The sequence below is a fragment of the Pongo pygmaeus genome, chromosome 10, assembly GCF_028885625.2.
Source record: "Pongo pygmaeus isolate AG05252 chromosome 10, NHGRI_mPonPyg2-v2.0_pri, whole genome shotgun sequence".
Classification (NCBI taxonomy): domain Eukaryota; kingdom Metazoa; phylum Chordata; class Mammalia; order Primates; family Hominidae; genus Pongo; species Pongo pygmaeus.
The window spans coordinates 49,683,825-49,701,916 of NC_072383.2; the positions used below are offsets into that span (position 1 = coordinate 49,683,825).

The 18,092-nt window shown below is 52.6% G+C and overlaps 1 protein-coding gene across 1 annotated transcript; it reads left to right on the forward strand.

The window, feature by feature from the left end:
• The first annotated feature begins 9,861 nt into the window (after nt 1-9,861).
• ATG101 (autophagy related 101) lies at nt 9,862-17,521 on the forward strand. Its single transcript, XM_054444158.2, has 4 exons — nt 9,862-10,149; nt 10,261-10,387; nt 13,477-13,804; nt 16,812-17,521. The coding sequence occupies exons 3-4, from the start codon at nt 13,553-13,555 to the stop codon at nt 17,214-17,216; spliced, it is 657 nt and encodes a 218-aa protein (XP_054300133.1). The 5' UTR covers nt 9,862-10,149; nt 10,261-10,387; nt 13,477-13,552; the 3' UTR covers nt 17,217-17,521.
• The last annotated feature ends 571 nt before the right edge of the window (nt 17,522-18,092 follow it).

Sequence of the window (18,092 nt, forward strand, 5' to 3'; positions counted from 1 at the left end):
CTTCTTGGCAAGAAGATTGTACTGAAGTCCCTACCTGTGCCCGTGTCCCCATGTAGGCCCTCCAGCCCCCCAGGCTCATCAGTTGTTTAGTCAGCTGGCTTAAAATGCAGATTCCTGGGATCTACCCCCAGAGACTCAGATTTGGGGAGGTGAAGGGGCCCACAAACCTTCAGGTTTAGCAAGTACGCAGGTGCTTGCGATGCAGGTGGCCTGGGGCCACCCTTTTAAGAAACAGACGTAGATGGACCTAACCTGAGGCCCACGGGAGTTGGTCATCATGCAGGGTCTGGCACCTTCCTGTGCTCAGTGCTCACCCAGCCTCACTGTTTCCTTCTCTAGGACCCGGTAGGAGGCCTGAAGGCAGTGCCCTCACACGTGTTCCTCACAGCCCTTGGCCCAGAACCCCCAAGTCTCCACCTCCATGGCTCCTGGGAAGTGGCTGGCTGAGGGGCAGCTCCTACTGGATGGGGCCCGACAGAATAGGGCTCTCAGCTGTGGACTGGGGGAAGCAAGGGCCTTCCCCGGTGCTCCAGCCACAGCTTGCAGGGATCCCCCATCCACATGCCCTCACTTGGGTTCTGGGAGCACAGTCCAGCCTCAGGCCTGCTGAAGGTCTGAGTGAGGCTGGGGTAGGGAGACCATGGTCCCGACCGTGGGACATGCTCCCAGCAGTGCTGTGGACTTCCAAACATGTATCCCTGGCATCGCCCCCTGCAGCCCCAGACCCCTGAGCGAGGCTTTGTCAGCTGCACCCACACCTGACGACATGGGGCCATCTGTAGGTGGGCTTCTGTTTGCCTCCAACTCCATGCTGCTCTCTGAGAAGTCCCTCCTCCTCACCGAGCCTCGGTTTCCCATCTGTTCAGTGGGGAGGTGAGGCTGGTTAGGAGCAGAGCTCGCTGGGAAATCTCCCGCCAGCTGGCTGGACCGAGTCCTTTTCCTTTGTGTCACTTGCCTCCAGCTCCCTGCCTTTAGCACAGACAGATGTGAGGACGGGACAGGCACCGGCGAAGGCAAGAGGGCTGCTCAGATGCTCAGGGGGGGCCAGGGCTGGGAGTGGAGTGGGGCCGAGGGAGCATCTCTCTATCTATGGATGAGGCTAATTTCCAGCCCTAGCTGCCATCCCATGAAGACAGCCTGGCTATTCCCACTTCACAGGGGCACCACAGGAGAGTGGCGAAAGCAAGGACCCTGGAGCCCGAGGCCTGGGTTTACATCTTGGCTCCAGCTCTTACTAGCTGTGTGATTTGGGGCAAGTTTGTTAATCTTTCTGTGCCTCAGTGTTTTCACCTAGAAATAAGAAAACGAATTGAATCTGTTTTATGAAGTTACTATAAGGATTATAGGAGTGAATACATACAAAGTGTTTTTAACAGTGCCTGGCACACAGCAAACACCCAATAAATATTAGCTATTGTTTTTACAAAAGAGGAGAATTCATTTCAGAGAAAGGATATGACTTTCCCAAGGTCACCTGGCTTGTGAGTAGCTGAGCTGGGTGCGTCTGGCTACTTAACCACTAGGTCTCCCTGCCCAGGGCCTCAAAAATAAGAAGCTCCATTGATGGTGGTTCCTTTTCAGGACCCTGGCAATTAGGGTACGGGGTGGGGGGCTAGTTCCTCCAGCCCCACCCTGCCCCACCCTGCCCCACCCTGCCCCGCCCAAGGGTTGGAGCCCGGAGGCAGGCCCTTTCTTTCCACTCAGCAACTGGAAGAACTGGCCTCCAACTCTTGCTATGGGATGGGAGGGCAAACAAGGGGGCATTGAGCCTGATGGGGCCTCACAATGGCTGCTCTGTCCAGGCTGGCCGGGGGCTGGGCCCATTTCCGACGGGGACAATAGTCAAAAGGCAGTGACGCCGGCAGGGCCTGGAATCCCAGGCGGGATTTTCCAAGGCCTCAAAGTCTGCTGTTTGTCCTCATGCGGAGACCCAGGAAGCCTGCCTCTCTGTCTCCCCCACCCCACCCACGCTGGGCCCAGTGCCTAGAGGCCCCTGGCCCCCTCCTCAGCCCTGAGGTGCCACTGTGACTGGGGAGGGGTGGCTTTGAGGTCTAGGGACTGAGGGAGAGCTCTGTACTTGGGGGGTCTCTGCCTGTAGCCCTTCCCTGAGGCCACTGTGGAGAAAGCTGCCCCACACCTGGGCTCCAGCCACCTGGTCTTGGTTATGGAGGGATGTGGCAAGGGTCAGCCTCCAGGAGGTGAGAAGCTCCTGAAGGTCACGGGAGACCGTGCTATAATGGGGTGTCCTGTCCACATGGCCCGCTCTGAGCACCCAGCATGCTCAGCTGTGTGGCGGCAGCTCCACTGCTGCAGAGGGCAGCCTGAGAGACACTTGTCAGAGGCAGGTGGCCACTGTGTGGCCCCTGGACAGTCAGCAGTGACATCCTTTTGCAGCCATGAGGCAGTTGTGCCAGGCACGTCAGAGTCGTGCCCTGGTGAGGCAGTGCTGGGTGGCCTTGTGTGAGCTGGGCCTGGGATCCTAAGAGAGTTTTAGCTTGGACATCTGGACGAGCCCCAGCCCCTCTCTCACAAGTCCCTGAGTGCAGCAGAGCCCCAGGGCCATTGGGCCTCCTCAGAGGATGAGGTTGAAGGTGTGAGCCCTGGGTGTCTATCTGGCACCCAGCCCTTCAGGGGCCTGGCCTTGCAGCCTCATAGCTCAGGGAGCAGCTGCTCTGTCTTCCCCGGGGAAGCCAGTGCTCAGCTCCGGGCTGCAGTCTCTGCCCCAAACCTCTGCCTCCATCCCTGCTCCAGCTTTAGGCTCTCAGGCCTCTTCCTGGGCCCCAGGCTGGGAGACTGTCTGGTTTGGCCTAGGCTGGCCAGTGGGACTTTGAAACCTCCAGCCTCCGATGGTGGGTACAGGAAGGAGTCAGTGCAAAGCAGAGGAAAAGCCCATTTCACTCTCCAATGTCTCCTTTCCCACACAAGCCACAGACCTTCTGAAGGCAGGAGGCACATTTCTGGATCCCCAGCTGGAGTCGGAGCCGGCGGGAAGCCTATGGGCCCCTGGAGGCCCTGGCCTTGGCTTCCACCTCCTGCCTGCCACTCCTGGGCCCCTGCTGTGTTCATCCTCCCCAGCACCCTGGCTCCCCGTCGTCTCCTCCTGGGCCCTGACCCTGCCAGACCAAGGGTGCCACTTGAGGTCTCCTCAAGGTCTGACCCAGGCGCTGGCACTGTCCAGTCCCAACTCAGGACCATAAATCAGGCCTGGCGTGGCCGCAGGGGCTGGGGGTGGCAGCTGGGACAGGGAGGGGAGTGCGGGGGGGCCTGTCCTGGTACATGCTGCGTTAGCAGGGAGCAGTGCCCAGCTGCAAGCCGGGCGGGCAGGCTGCTGACTGTTGCTGCACTCCTAGCCTGGAGAACATCAGAGGAAAGAGGCCTCCAACCAGGGAGCCCAGCCTTGGCATAGCCAAGCAGGAAACCTGGACTCCACCCCAGGGCCCCAGGTAGTTGGGATACCACAAGGACAGATAGAGATGCCCCCTGCCCCGCAAGAAAGCAGTGACAGAAAAACAGCTCCCCAGAGGCAGATATAGAGACTGCCTTATCTGGGGCAGATAAACAGCCCCCTAACCATTTGCAAGCACAGTCGCCCAGAATCCTCTTCCTTAAAGAATGACAGATGCTCAGAATGGCCTGCCGAAGGAACAGATCTTGCAGCAAGGAGAGACAGTCCTGCATCCCCGAGGGACAGAGGCACAGAAATAAAGCCCGGCTCCTACCCCAACTTGGCCAAACACAGACCTTTCTGAAAAAACAAAACAAAACAAAAACAAAAACAAAAACAAAAAACCACACACACAAAAAAAGAAAAAAAAAGCCACACAACACTTTCCCAACATGGACAGATCCCTGGGTCCTCAGGAGAACAGACAGCACACATGCTGCTCCCGGCCTGGTCCTGGTCTCCGGGCTGCCTGGTGAGGTTGGCAGGTTGGGGCTGGGAGGCACCCCTTTCTCACGCTCTCTGACACTCTTTCATCCGCCCAGACATTTTCCCCGTCAGGGAGGGTGGGGGCTGGAAGTGACATCCCAGAAAGGGTGGGAGGTGGAAGAGCCCCTGCCCACGGTCCAGGGGGCAAATGTCAGAGAGGGACAGCTGGTCCTCCTCACCCCCGCAGCCTGCCCGGGCTGGAGGGTCAGCAGGCAGGGTGCTGGCTTTCCCGCCAGCCTGGCCACCATCAGGAGCCCTGGCCTGACGTCAGTCCCACTCATTGTTGTTGCTGGGGCTTGAGTCACTCCCTGTGACGCCACTGGGGTCAGCGCTGGAGCAGCTGGGGTGGCTTGCAGGGGCAGCTTTGGGGCTCAGCTCTCCCCTGGGCACACACCAGGATGAGTTGGGGCCATTTGAGGCCACACTCACCAGGCGAAGCCAGCTGCCTACTCCCAAGGTCTTGGGTTGGCCTTCAAGGTCTCCCTACAGGCCTTTGCTGCAGGCATGGCTCGGAGAGTCTGAGCCAGTCGCCTGTCTGCTTGGCAGCTGTGGCTCTGGGCTCAGGCTGAAAAGTCTGCTCTCTCTTATCTTTGCCTCTCTCACCCCCAGAACCCTCAGTTTCCACTCTCTGCCCCCTCCCCCTGGTTTTTTTCTTCCCTCTTCTCCAGGGAGCTTTCCTAGAATAATTCCCACTTCCTCCTGGAATCAACCCCCTTCCCTGCCATCTCCTTCGGTTGCTGCTTGGTGCTCTCTGAAGCTGTCCTGGTTTGCTCCTGGTGCCTGGTCACTTCCCAACTTGCTGAGAGCAGGGCTTGGGACTCCTCTTCACTCTGAATGTGTCGCTTTCTGTTTTTTGTTTGTTTTTTGAGACAGAGTCTTTCTCTGTTGCCCAGGCTGGACTGCAGTGGTATGATCTTGGCTCACTGCAACCTCCACCTCCCAGTTTCAAGCCATTCTCCTGCCTCAGCCTCCCGAGTTGCTGGGATTACAGGCATGCGCCAGCGGGCCCAGCTACTTTTAATATTTTTAGTAGAGATGGGGTTTCACCATGTTGGCCAGGCTGGTCTTGAACTCCTGACCTCAGGTGATCCAACGCCTCGACCTCCCAAAGTGCTGGGATTACAGGTGTGAGTCACCGCATCCAGCATGAATGTGTCACTTTTTATTCCAGGTAACCAGCATCTCTCCATCCTGGCCCTCTTGGGTCCCCACAAAACCTGCTGCCATTTCTTTCATACCACTTGTTGGGTTTTCTTACCCATAGGTATCTCCTGATCCACCTCCTCTGAAGACTCTGAGCTCCCAGAGGGCTAGAACTGTGACTTGTCCCCCTTGGCATCACAAGGTATTACAAGGGCCTGGCATGTGGACAGTTCCACATGTGTGGCATGAATGAATGAATAGACGATTACGTCTTAATCATCAGAGGTAGGGGCATAGAATGAGATAATTCATCCCACACAGTCCCAGTTTTTTAACCACTCCCTGTCCTCCCTGATGGGACTACTCAGAGGCGCTGAGACCCAGGGTTGCAGTGAGAATTTCCCTGTAAGAATTCAGGGAGGTAGGAAGAGGCAAGTGTGGGTCAGCATGTGAGATAAAGAGGTGAGAGGACTCAGCCTTCCTTATGTTCCTCGGTCCAGCAGGCAAGGCTCCATGGAAAGGGTGAGTGCCGGAGTAGGGACATAAGTGGGTGAAAAGACTGGTGGAAGGAGGAAAGAGCAGCTGCATGGCCTTGGACGTGTACTAGTCAGGGTTCTCCAGAGAAACAGAAGCAGTAGGACATAGACACACATACTATAGAGAGAGAGTTTCTCCCCCATATATATGTGGCAGGAGAAAGAGAGGGATTGATTGATTGATTGATTGAGATGGAGTTTCGCTCTTGTTGCCCAGGCTGGAGTGCAATGGCGAGATCTCAGCTCACCACAACCTCCGCCTCCCAGGTTCAAGTGATTCTCCTGCCTCAGCCTCCTGAGTAGCTGGGATTACAGGCATGCGCCACCACACCTGGCTAATTTTGTATTTTTAGTAGAGACGGGGTTTCTCCATATTGGTCAGGCCGGTCTCGAACTCCCGACCTCAGGTGATCTGCCTGCCTTGGCCTCCCAAAGTGTTGGGATTACAGGTGTGAGCCACCGTGCCCGGCCGAGAGGGATAGGAACTGGCTGACAAGTCCTAAGATCTGAAGTCAGGAAAGCTGAGGGTGTCATTGCAGTCTTGAGACCTAGGAGAAGCACCTATCTGAAGGCAGTTGGAACCTGAAAGCAGGAAAATACTAATGTCCCAGTTCTAAGACAGTCAGGCAGGAGTTCTCCTGACTCACTGAAGGGTCAAACTTTTGGTTCTACTAGCCCTTCAACCGATCTGATGAAGCCCCTCCACACGGGGGAGGGAAATCGGCTTCACTCAGTCTGCCAATTCCAATGGTAGGCTCATCAGAACACCCCACAAACACGCCCAGAATCATACTTAACCAACTGTCTAGGTACCCTGTGTCCCAGTCAAGATGACACGTAAAATTAAGCATCACAGCAAACCACTATGCATCACTATGTATGACTGGGCTTCAGTTATAATATCAAGTAAATCAGAGAGTGGAGTGTTGGGGAGGTGGACTGTATCTACCTTGAAAGGTAGTTGGAAAAATCAGCACAATAGGGCCTGTGAGTGCTGGCATGGTACCTAGTAAGGCTCAGTGATTGGTAGTAGCGATGACGATGATGATGATGATGATGATGATGATGATGATGTCAGGCTAGTGGCCACAAAGGACTCTGAGGTGGAGTGTGTGGATGGCCAGAGAGATCAGTCACTTCCCTTATTCACTGGCAGTCTCTGGGGATAGGCTCTGGCACCTCCTCCACTCCAGGACTGGTTCCAACCTCCCTTGGTCCCTCTCTCAGCTCCTTACAGACCCTTCTCTCTCAATATTTCCTCCTGATTGCCTTCTGGTTTTGTGCAGCCTCCCGAAGAGGTTGCTGGTTTGCAGGGCAGGCAGCTTTCTCTTTCTCCCAGGAGAGGCACCCACACGTGGGATAAGAGGCAAGGGCTGAAAAAGGGCAGAACTGTGGGGAGGAAGGAAAGAGGATAGGGAACAGATGATGGGGGAAAGGCCAGCCAGAGGAGGAGCTTGTGCAGCCAGGTTTGGAAGAACCGAATGGGAGGGGGAAGCCTAAGGGTGAGGTGGTGACAATGGTGTGCTGGAGCCAGCTGGCACTGGCCCTCAAGGGCTGATTTTAACCTTGACGATCAAGATGCAATCATCCATCCATTCTGGACTCTGCATTCATTGATGTCTTGTAGTTTGAAATTACCTATGGTAGGAAATGGGCAAATGCTACAAACCAACTCATTTCCCCTACCAGAGAGCAGGTGTGAAGCATTTATCAGGACACCACTGGTGGGTGGGGGTGTATTGGAGAGTGGTGGTACATAGGAGAGAGTTGGCTGAAGAAGCCAGCCAGAAAGAGAGCTCCCATAGTGGCAAAGAGCTTTGGATTTGTACTCAAGGCTGTGTTATTTACTGAATGACCTTGGGCCACTTACTTAACCTCTCCCCAGTCACTTTCTTTTTCTTTTTTTTTTGAGACGGAGTCTCGCTCTTTCACCAGGCTGGAGTGCAGTGGTGTGATCTCTGCTCACTGCAACCTCTGCCTCCCCGGTTCAAGCGATTCTCCTGACTCAGCCTCCAGAGTAGCTGGCATTATAGGTGTGTGCCATCAAGCCTGGCTATTTTTTTTTTTTTTGTATTTTTTGTAGAGAGACAGGGTTTCACCATGTTGGTTAGGCTGGTCTCGAACTCATGACCTCAAATGATCCACCTGCCTCGGCCTCCCAAATTGCTGGGATTACAGGCGTGAGCCACCATGCCCGGCCCAATTTCTTATCTATATTGCAGGATTGATTAGTATCAGGTTTAAATTTATATGTACATATATATGGTATTTAAAATCATGACCTTTCCATTCCACCTAATAAATGTTATCTATTATCATTTTGGGAGATAAAAGCATGTGTTAGAAAAATGAACTTTTTTTTTTTTTTTTTTTTTTTTCCGAGACAGGCTGAAGTGCCGTGTGCATTTTTTCAGCCCGTTGCCCAGGCTGAAGTGCCATGGTGCAATCTCAGCTCATTGCAACCTCCACCTCCCAGGTTCAAGCAATTCTTCTGCCTCAGCCTCCCAAGTAGCTGGGATTACAGGTGCCTGACACCACACCTAGCTATTTTTTTTTTTTTTTGTATTTTTGGTAGAGATGAGGTTTCACCATGTTGGCCAGGCTGGTCTCAAACTCCTGACCTCAAGTGATCCATCAGCCTCGACCTCCCAAAGTACTGGGATTACAGGCATGAGCCATCACACCCAGCTTTTTTTTTTTTTTGAGACAGGATCTTGTTTTGTCATTCAGCCTGCAGTGCAGTGGTGTGATTATAGCTCACTGCAGCTTCAACCTCCTGGGCTCAAGTGATCCTCCACCTCAGCCTCTGAAGTAGCTGGGACTACAGGGGTACACCAACACGCCCAACTAATTTTTTAATTTTTATTTTAAAGATGGGAGTCTCACTATGTCGACCAGGCTGGTCTTGAACCCACGGCCTCAGGTGATGCTGTGTCCTAAGCCTTCCAAAATGTTGGGATCACAGGCGTGAGGCACCCCAATGGCCAGAAAATGAGCATGGTAATCCCCAGCTAACATCTTAAGAATGCCTCCTGGCCGGGCGCTGTGGCTCACGCCTGTAATCCCAGCACTTTGGGAGGCCGAGGCGGGCGGATCACGAGGTCAGGATATCGAGACCATCCTGGCTAACACGGTGAAACCCCGTCTCTACTAAAAAAAAATACAAAAAAATTAGCTGGGCGTGGTGGTGGGCGCCTGTAGTCCCAGCTACTCGGGAGGCTGAGGCAGGAGAATGGCGTGAACCCGGGAGGCGGAGCTTGCAGTGAGCCGAGATAGCGCCACTGAACTCCAGCCTGGGAGACAGAGCGAGACTCTGTCTCAAAAAAAAAAAAAAAGACTGCCTCCTATTGGAGGTGGGTGTATTAATAGAGCTCTCGAACCCTTGTCTGCTCTGGGCTCACAATCTACATAGAGAACCAAATGCGCTCCAGGAAGTTACGCAGCACTAAAAATACAATTGTATTCATATTACACTTTACAGGTCACAAAAATGTTTCATATGAGTTATCTCCTGTGATCCTCACAACAGCCACCTGTTTATAGAGAGCATCAGAAAGGATGAGTGATGTTAAGGGTCACGCAGAGAAGCAATGGCCGAATTACTAGCCTCCGAAGGACTGTCACCAGATTGGTCACCGTGGAGTATCAAGCAGTGCTGCTGCATAAAGGCAACACTGAGAGATGAAGCCCCTTTCTCCAGCATCCGTGTGGGTGGAGGGCCAGGGATCCCGTCTGTTACGCACATTGAACAAACTCAAGTTTTGCCATCCACTGGGCGTCCTGCAGTACAGCGGTGTGGGCTCATCTCCAGGACCTCTCTCTACGAGGTACGCCCCTCATCTTGTGGGCATCAGTGCTCCTTCCAGGCCTCTCAGTCCGGACTGAGTTGGGCACCGCGTCAGCGTCCCCCGGCCGGGCTCGCCGCCGATGACTCCGCTCGCCTAGGGAGGCGGCCGAGAGCCCATAGGGCTCCTCCTTCACTCCAGTCTCTATGGCGGAAGTGAGTTGTCCCGGCCGAAACACCACAGCGTTCTCGGTGGTGGGCTGAATGGACTCGTCCACATCAGGGGGATCTTCATCACTATCAACTCTTAAAATCCGAGACATAACCACGAAAGGAGCAGCCCCCAGATCAGAGAGCAACGCATGACTATCTGTGTGTGCTCCTGTGACTACGCGATGATGTGGGCGGCTACATGCGTGCGGGGGCCCGGCGAGCTGGGCAGGTGCCCCCTCCGGGGCCGTGGGATCTGGTGAGCCTCCCGGCGCGCGGGGGGCGGTGCGGCTTCCGGTCCCGGCTCAGCCTCCGACCCAGGGGGTCTGGACCCTGCCGGGAGAGTGGTGGCGTATGAGAGGCTGGTCGCCGACGGGGGTTGGGGGAGGTGGGAGGTGTTTTAACCGTGTGCCGGCGTGGGCATCCCCCGGGGCGGCGGAACGGGGGCGCTCCTCCACCTTCCGAGTCCAGCCAGCCTGGGCGCGGGGCGCCGCCCCCGAGACATCCGAGGAGTCCGTTCCTCCCTGGTTACGTGGACTGTGGAGGTTCGCGCGTAGTGGCGGCGGGGGGTACGGGACCCGGGCGGGAATTCCTTCCTGCGTTCGTCCCGAGTCTCTTGATATGGAGCCAAGTAAGCTTTCTGGTTTTGCTTTTAGCCGGTCTCTTGTGGCTCAGCGCCGTGCGGAGGTTGACGCGTACCTGCGGAGGTCGCACCAGGGCGTGAGGCGGAGGAAGGGCATGAGCCAAGCTTGAGGGACCGGTGCTCCAAACTCTACACTCAAGGTGGGAATGGGCGCACCCTGTGCTCCAGCCAGGCTTGAGAAGGCGGCTGGTAGCCTCTGCCACTCGAGGGGACAAGAGGGACGAGACTTTCCAGACCCTGCTCTGGTGGGCCCTGCTGCTCACTGCTCACTGTGTGGGGCAGGGGACAACAAGGTTTTCACAGACCAAATGTGGCTGCTGTGGGAAGGAGCACGGGGTTGGTCAGGACTGACTTCTTGGAGGAGTGGATCCTAAAATAGCACGTAGAATGAGAGAGGAGCCCAGGCTTGGGGCACTAGTGAGATGTGTGGCTTGTATGAACGATTGCGGAGGACACAAGAGGGAGAAGTCGTGGAAGAAAGGGAGCCGGACCAGACCCGGGAGTCTCTAGATGGGAAGAAAACTGCTGGATGGAGTAAAACTGGAGGGCAAAACGAGCAAGAGAGCCCTTCTCATTCTTGATCCAAGCATGTAGGAGAAACTAATCCAGCAACCCCTGGAAGAACCTGGAATTCCTGGGTTGGGATGAATTGAGTAGTTGTTTTGCAGAAGGTACTAGGAATTACCATTATAGTGATGAATGGAATATACTCTCCGCCCTATAAGCAGAATATAGGAATTGTCTGCCTAGTGGTACAGACAGAAACAAGACGTGATGGTGCTTGATAGTACAGGTAGACGCGAGCTGATCGCCAGGTGAGAGGCAGAGCTGGCCTGATCTCTGTGCAGTCCACAGACCGTTGCCCTGTATCCTGTACTGAGCAACAGTTTAAAAGGAGCAGACACAAACTGAAATATACTTTTTATATTCACCATCTGTCAACCAGATGAGTGAAATATACTTAGAGGAGAACTGCTAGGATTCCATGCAGATAAGATGTGATGTGGAACAGGCATGTTTTTGAGGACTGGGGACCTTCAGCCTGTAGAAAGGGTGAGGGGGTGGTGGAATAGCTGCCCCTAAATAAAAACTCACTTGTTGAAAAGAGGTGAGACTTATTTTGTGTGGCTTTGGGTACCAAAACTGAAACTAAAAGTGGTTTGAAGCACTAAGAGACAGATTCTTTAGCAGAAAGAATAACTGGACTCGGTGCGGTAATCCCAGCACTTTGGGAGGCTGAGCGCGGGTGGATCTCTTGAGCTCAGGAGTTCGAGACCAGCCTGGGTAACATGGCAAAACCCTTTCTCTACCAAAAATACAAAAAAATTAGCCAGGTGTGGTGGTGTGCGCCTGTGTTCCCAGCTGCTTGGTAGGATGGGATGGGAGCCTGGGAGGCAGAAGTTGCAATGAGCAGAGATTGTGTCACTGTACTGCAGCCTGGGTGATGGAGTGAGATGCCATCTCATAAATAAAATAAATAAATAAATCAGAATAACTGAATAGAACTTCCTGAACATTGACTGGTTGTTGTGAGAGCTAGTGAATTCCCTGTCAGGGGAGGTTTGCAAGCTGAATACTCTGAGTTATAAGGAACTTGAAGTTCCGTCTCCCTCTGGGCATCTATTTAGTTATTATGTTCTAGTTCTCAAGTCTCTTGTTCTCTCCTTCCCACTCTCTCTACCACTGCTGTGGTATAGCCTTGCATCATCTCTTGACAGTAACAATGTAATAATGAATTATAGCAGCTAATACTTAGTGGATATTTACTATTTGTCAGGTACTTCTTTAAGTGTTTTATACATGCTAACTCATTCAGCCCTCAACCCTTTCAAGGTAGCCATTATTATCTCTTTTATATATATGGCAGATAGGTGTTAAGCAGCTTGCCCAAGATCATGAGCATGGAGCAAGTGGCAGAGCTGGAGTTCCAGTCCAGTTTGTCTGGCTTTCAAATCATCGTTTTTAACCACTATTCTACTGTATTTTACATGTGTTACCTTAATTCTCACTACTATCCCCATTTATGGATAAGAAGTTCAGAGAGGTTGAGTGATTTGCTTAAGGTCACAGAGCAAGATGTAGATGAGGTGGGATTCAAACCCAGGACTGTAGGACATGAAAAACCCACCACACCTGATTATGCTGCTTCTGTAACTACGTCTACTGTAGTGGTCTCTAACGGACGTCCCTGCCCAGCCTTTGTGCCTTAAATCCACAAGTTTTTACCCTGGATTCTGTGGATGTGGGTGTCCCTAGAAATAGGTGAGATTTGGTATATGTGTGTGTGTGAGAGTCATGTTTTTAAAGCCCAGCCTTCATGGCTTCATTCACTTCTCAGAGCAGTTTGTGACCCCAATACGGTTTAGAGCCATTCTTTGCCCTTTAGCCAGAGGTACTTGTCTTTTTTTTTTCAATTTATTTCATTACTTTGTATTTTTTTTTTTTCGAGATGGGGTCTCGCTTTGTCACTCAGGCTGGAGCACAGTGGCATGATCTCAGCTCACTGCAGCCTCAGCCTCCCACATTTAAGTTATCCTCCTGCCTCAGCCCCTCAAGTAACTGGGACTACAGGTGCCTGTCACCAGGCCCAGCTAATTTTTTGTATTTTTGGTAGAGATGGGGTTTTATCATGTTGCCCAGGCTGGTCTTGAACTTTTGAGCTCAAGTGATTTGCCTCGGCCTCCCAAGTTGCTGGGATTAATGTGAGCCACCACACCCGGCCTAGAGGTACTTTTCTGATGAACAGATTTGATCTTGGCACAGTGATGCATTGACTCTTCGCTGCTTTTAGGACAGAGTCCAAATGCCTTAACCTGTTCATTCAAGGTCCCAGGAAATCAGACTCCAATCTTTCTGTACTTGTTACTCCCACCCTGTACTCTCTCCGTGGTGATAATGTTTAGTTGCGTGCTTTTTCTTCATCCTGTCAGCCTGAGGGCAGGGGCCGTGCTTGCCTTTGATGTCTAGTACCTGACAAATTTGCACAGTGAGCATCTGCTGTAAACTACATTGAAGGCTGTAAAATGGAATCCCAGCCTGTCATTTGGACTGATAACTTTGAAGCTCTTGCGCTTTCTGATCCGGAGAGTTGATGATTCTTTGATAGTGTGTGCTGCCAAAATGCAGAGAAGGGCCAGTGCAGGCAGAGGCTGAGCTGAGCCTAGAAGGAAGTGAACAGATAACATGTGGACTATTCTTGTCAGCATTCTGACCTGGGCTCCTCTTGCAGGGTGGCCCTTGGGTAGGGTGAAGATCCCCTGTCTTTATCCTAGTTCTGCACCTTGGTGTGGGTTACTGGGTGCAGGATGAACTGTCGCTCGGAGGTGCTGGAGGTGTCGGTGGAGGGGCGGCAGGTGGAGGAGGCCATGCTGGCTGTGCTGCACACGGTGCTTCTGCACCGCAGCACTGGCAAGTTCCACTACAAGAAGGAGGGCACCTACTCCATTGGCACCGTGGGCACCCAGGATGTTGACTGTGACTTCATCGACTTCACTTACGTGCGTGTCTCTTCTGAGGAACTGGATCGTGCCCTGCGCAAGGTTGTTGGGGAGTTCAAGGTAAGGGCGTGGCATAGCAGATGGCAGGGGGGCCTCGAGTGCTCTTCCACCCCAGCTTGCTGTTGAACCAGCCTTCTCTTCCTGAGTGTGTGAATCAGGTTCTTTCAGGTTCTGAGAAACAGGCATGTTGAGAGCTCCTCTTCAGGGGAGGGTGTGTGTGTGTGTGGTTGGGGGGTGTGTGTGTGTGTGGTTGGGGTGTGTGTGTGTGTGTGTGTGTGTGTGTGTGTGTGTGTGTGTGTGTGTGTGTGTGTGTGTGTGTGTGTGTGTTGGGGTGTGTGTGTGTGTGTGTGTGTGTGTGTGTGTGTGTGTGTGTGTGTGTGTGTTGGGGGAGGGAGACACTCATAAATGTGCCTGGGGGAAAAGGGAGAGCAGGAAGCTGAGCAGTGTTGGCGGCCAGGTCCTCTGGGGCCATCCTTGCTTCTGTGGTCTTGACCTCTCTGTCTACAGCTCTCTCTGCTTCTGCATCCACTTTTCCTTTCCCACATGAAACTCCCCCAGAGGGCGGCTTGCTTGGTTCAGGTGGCTGCCGTCCAAGATGCGAGTATCCCTTTTGGCAGTGTGGCATTGTGTGCCTGGGTAGGAGAAAGATGTGGAAGGGACACGGCCGGCTGCTGCTGTTGGTCACCTCAGGAGGTGGGAGTGGTAGTGTGCCTTCTCCTCTGGTCTTTGTTCAGAGTCACAGTGTTTGACCATTTCATTGAGTGCGTACTTTTAAATTTTAAAGTAGCAAAGATAATTTTTCTTTTTTCCTTTTTTTTTTTTTTTGAGACACAGTCTCACTATGTCACCCCAGTCTTGAACTCCTGGGCTTGAGCAGTCCTACTGCAGCCGTCCAAGCAGCTGGGACCACAGGTGTACACTACCACCACCATGCCCGGCTAATTTTTGAAGATTTTTTTTGCCAGGCCTGGTGGCTCATGCCTGTCGTCTCAGCACTTTGGGAGGCTGAGATGGCCGGATTGCTTGAGCCCAGGAGTTCAAGACCAGCCCCAGAAACATGATGAAACTCCGTCTTTACAGAAAATACAAAAATTAGTGGGGTGTGGTGGCACATGCCTGTAGTCCCAGATGCTTGAGCAGCTGAGGCGGGAGGATTGCTTGAGCCTAGGAATTCGAGACTGCAGTGACCCATGATCACTCTACTGTACTCCAGCATGGGTGACAGAGCAAGACCCTGTCTCCAAAAAAAATAATTTTTTTTGTAGAGATGGGGTGTCACTGTGTTGCCCAGGCTGGTCTTGAACTCAAGGCTGGTCTTGAATTACTGGCATGAGCCTAAAGGCATCTGCTCTGGGGTTAGAACACGGGGGAGCTGTGTGTCTGACTTTCATTCCATAAATATTTGCAGAGCCCTTCACTGTGCTGGGTACCGTGTGCTCATTGCGGGGGGTTGCCCAGTGTCAGGTGAAAGCTGTCCCTCATTGTCCCACCAAACCCAGAAAGGGCAAGTTCATAAGTGGTTTCTTAGTCACCCTTAAGAGCAGCAGCAGCACTCAGCCCTGTGTCCTCCAGGTGTCCGTGAGAGGCAGGTGGAGCAGAGTGGTGAAGAGCATGGGCTTTGGAGCTGGGGTCTACCACCCAGCAAGTGTGTGACCTTGGGCTAGTGGCTCCACTCAAAATTGCAATAATAATCCTGCTTACCTCAAAGGGTGTGTGCACTGCAAGGACTGAATAAGTCAAATATGCCCAGTGTTTGGAACAGAGCCTGGCACACAGTAAACATTACAGATGCGGTAGCCATTCAAGGTTACTTGACCTTGGTTTGTCAGTGAAGGAGAGCCTCTTCCCTAATGAGTATGGTTCAGGATTTCAGGCATCCTTACCCTCTGGGTTGGTATTAACTCAGATGGAAAGGAACTTCAGGGTCCTGGCTGCCCTAGGAAGAGGAGTATGGGGCCACTGACACCCATGGGGTGGCAAGGGCAGAATCATTGGACTGGATGGTCCTGTTTGCTTCTCAGGGGAGAAGAGGGAGAAGCACCAGGTCTGGTCTGTCCTTCAACTTCCCTTCCCCATTCTGTTGCTTGGTTTCCCTCTTTTTGAGCAAGGACCACTCTGGGCTCTACAGTTCCCTCTTCCTTAGCTCATAAAAGAGACTGTGAACTGGGCGCAGTGGCTTGTGACTGTAATCCCAGCACTTTGGGAGGCTGAGGCAGGAGTATTGCTTGAGCCCAGGAGTTCGAGACTAGCCTGGATAATGTAACAATACCCCGTCTCTAACAAAATAAAAAAAATTAAAACTTAGCCAAGTGTGCCTGTAGTATCAGCTACTCAGGAGGCTAATGTGGGAGGATCGCTTGAGCCCAGGCGTCCGAGACTGCAGTGAGCCATGATTGCTCCACAGCCCTCCAGCCTGGGTGACAGAGTAAGACCCAGTCTCTTTAAAAAATATCAAAAGAATTATGTTTAATTGGCAGTGGAGAAGACAAATAGAGTTTACAGGGGAAGAGGGAGATGTTGACGAGGTGATTAGAACATTTTGAAGGATATGGGCTAAAGGGGTGGTGTGGAAGGAGAAGACCCTTAATGCAATGTAAAGGTGAAAAGCAAGGATTTAGAAATCAGACAATCCAGATTCAAACCCTGGTCCAGCCATCCATAGGCACGTGACTCGCAAGTTACCTTACTTCTCTAAGCCTCATCGTGCCTTGGTGAAAGCTCATGAGGTTGTTGGGAGGAGCCAGTGGGATTGTGTGTGTTAAGTTCCTAGCACAGCATACGTGCCTGCAGACCAGTAGTTATTCCTGTAATATCAGTTCTTCACCAAGCTGGAGGAGTTGGGCTTGGAGACAGATTTTGTTGGTTTGCTTGAACTCCACAATTTCAGGCTGGCAGTTTGCTGGGTCACTAAACCCAAATCGTTTACCCTCTCCCAGTCTTGTTTCCTTGCCATGCTTGGGTGATGACTAGAGCTAAGAGACCATAATTCCCTGGGGTGTGGGAAGCAGGCCCTCACAGGTGGGAACTCAGAGGCCTTGGCTTGCTCATTCGTTCCCTTCTTCCCCAGGATGCGCTGCGCAACTCTGGTGGCGATGGGCTGGGGCAGATGTCCTTGGAGTTCTACCAGAAGAAGAAGTCTCGCTGGCCTTTCTCAGACGAGTGCATCCCATGGGAAGTGTGGACGGTCAAGGTGCATGTGGTAGCCCTGGCCACGGAGCAGGAGCGGCAGATCTGCCGGGAGAAGGTAGGCGAGAAACTCTGCGAGAAGATCATCAACATCGTGGAGGTGATGAATCGGCATGAGTACTTGCCCAAGATGCCCACACAGTCGGAGGTGGATAACGTGTTTGACACAGGCTTGCGGGACGTGCAGCCCTACCTCTACAAGATCTCCTTCCAGATCACCGATGCCCTGGGCACCTCAGTCACCACCACCATGCGCAGGCTCATCAAAGACACCCTTGCCCTCTGAGCGTTGCCGGATCCCTGGGAGCTCCTTGATGGCTCCCAGACCTTGGCTTTTGGGGATTGTACTATTGGGCCTTTAGGCTCTGGAACCTGCTCTGGGTCGTTGGTGAGACTTGGAAGGGGCAGCCCCTGCTGGCTTCTTGGTTTTGTGGTTGCCAGCCTCTGGTCATCCTTTTAATCTTTGCTGACGGTTCAGTCCTGCCTCTACTGTCTCTCCATAGCCCTGGTGGGGTTCCCCTTCTTTCTCCACCGTACAGAAGAGCCACCACTGGGATGGGGAATAAAGTTGAGAACGTGAGTTTGGGCTGAGCCATCTCTCCCTTGTCTTTTGTCTGCCCTGACATGTTAACACTTTCTGGCATTCCTGTGAGGACACAGGTGTGTGTTGAGGGCATTGCTCCAAGATGAGGGGGGTGGGTGGAAGGGATTAAAGGTGTATGAAAATGGACAGATTTTGCACTTGGCTGGATATTCACACAAAACAGGTGTTACCCAGACGTGGCCATATCCAATCTCATGAAGGAAGGTGCATTGTAGGGTGAGGGTCTGTTGCTTTTGGATGTGACTGAGCTGCTCCTCCCTTTTCCCCCCACCAATCGACTCCCTATTTCAACACTTCCAAACTCACTTTCCTTTTTTTTTTTTTTTTGTAAACTTTTGCAGATTATTTTATCACTCAGGTATTAAGCCTAGTACCCATTAGTTATCTTTCTGATCCTCTCCCTCTTCGCACCCTCCAAAAAGCCCCAGTGTGCATTGTTCCCTGCTGTGTGCCCATGTGTTCTCATCATGTAGCTCCCACTTATAAGTGAGAACATGTATTTGGTTTTCTGTTCCCCTGTTATCTCCACCTTTTCTAAGGAAGCTGTGATATCCCTGG

What these genes read in the sequence shown, in the direction of transcription:
- ATG101 (XM_054444158.2), top strand. Translation starts at nt 13,553, where the DNA reads ATGAACTGTCGCTCGGAGGTGCTGGAGGTGTCGGTGGAGGGGCGGCAG. An exon ending in AGGTTGTTGGGGAGTTCAAG is followed by an intron (nt 13,805 to 16,811) that starts GTAAGGGCGTGG and finishes CTTCTTCCCCAG; the next exon opens with GATGCGCTGCGCAACTCTGG.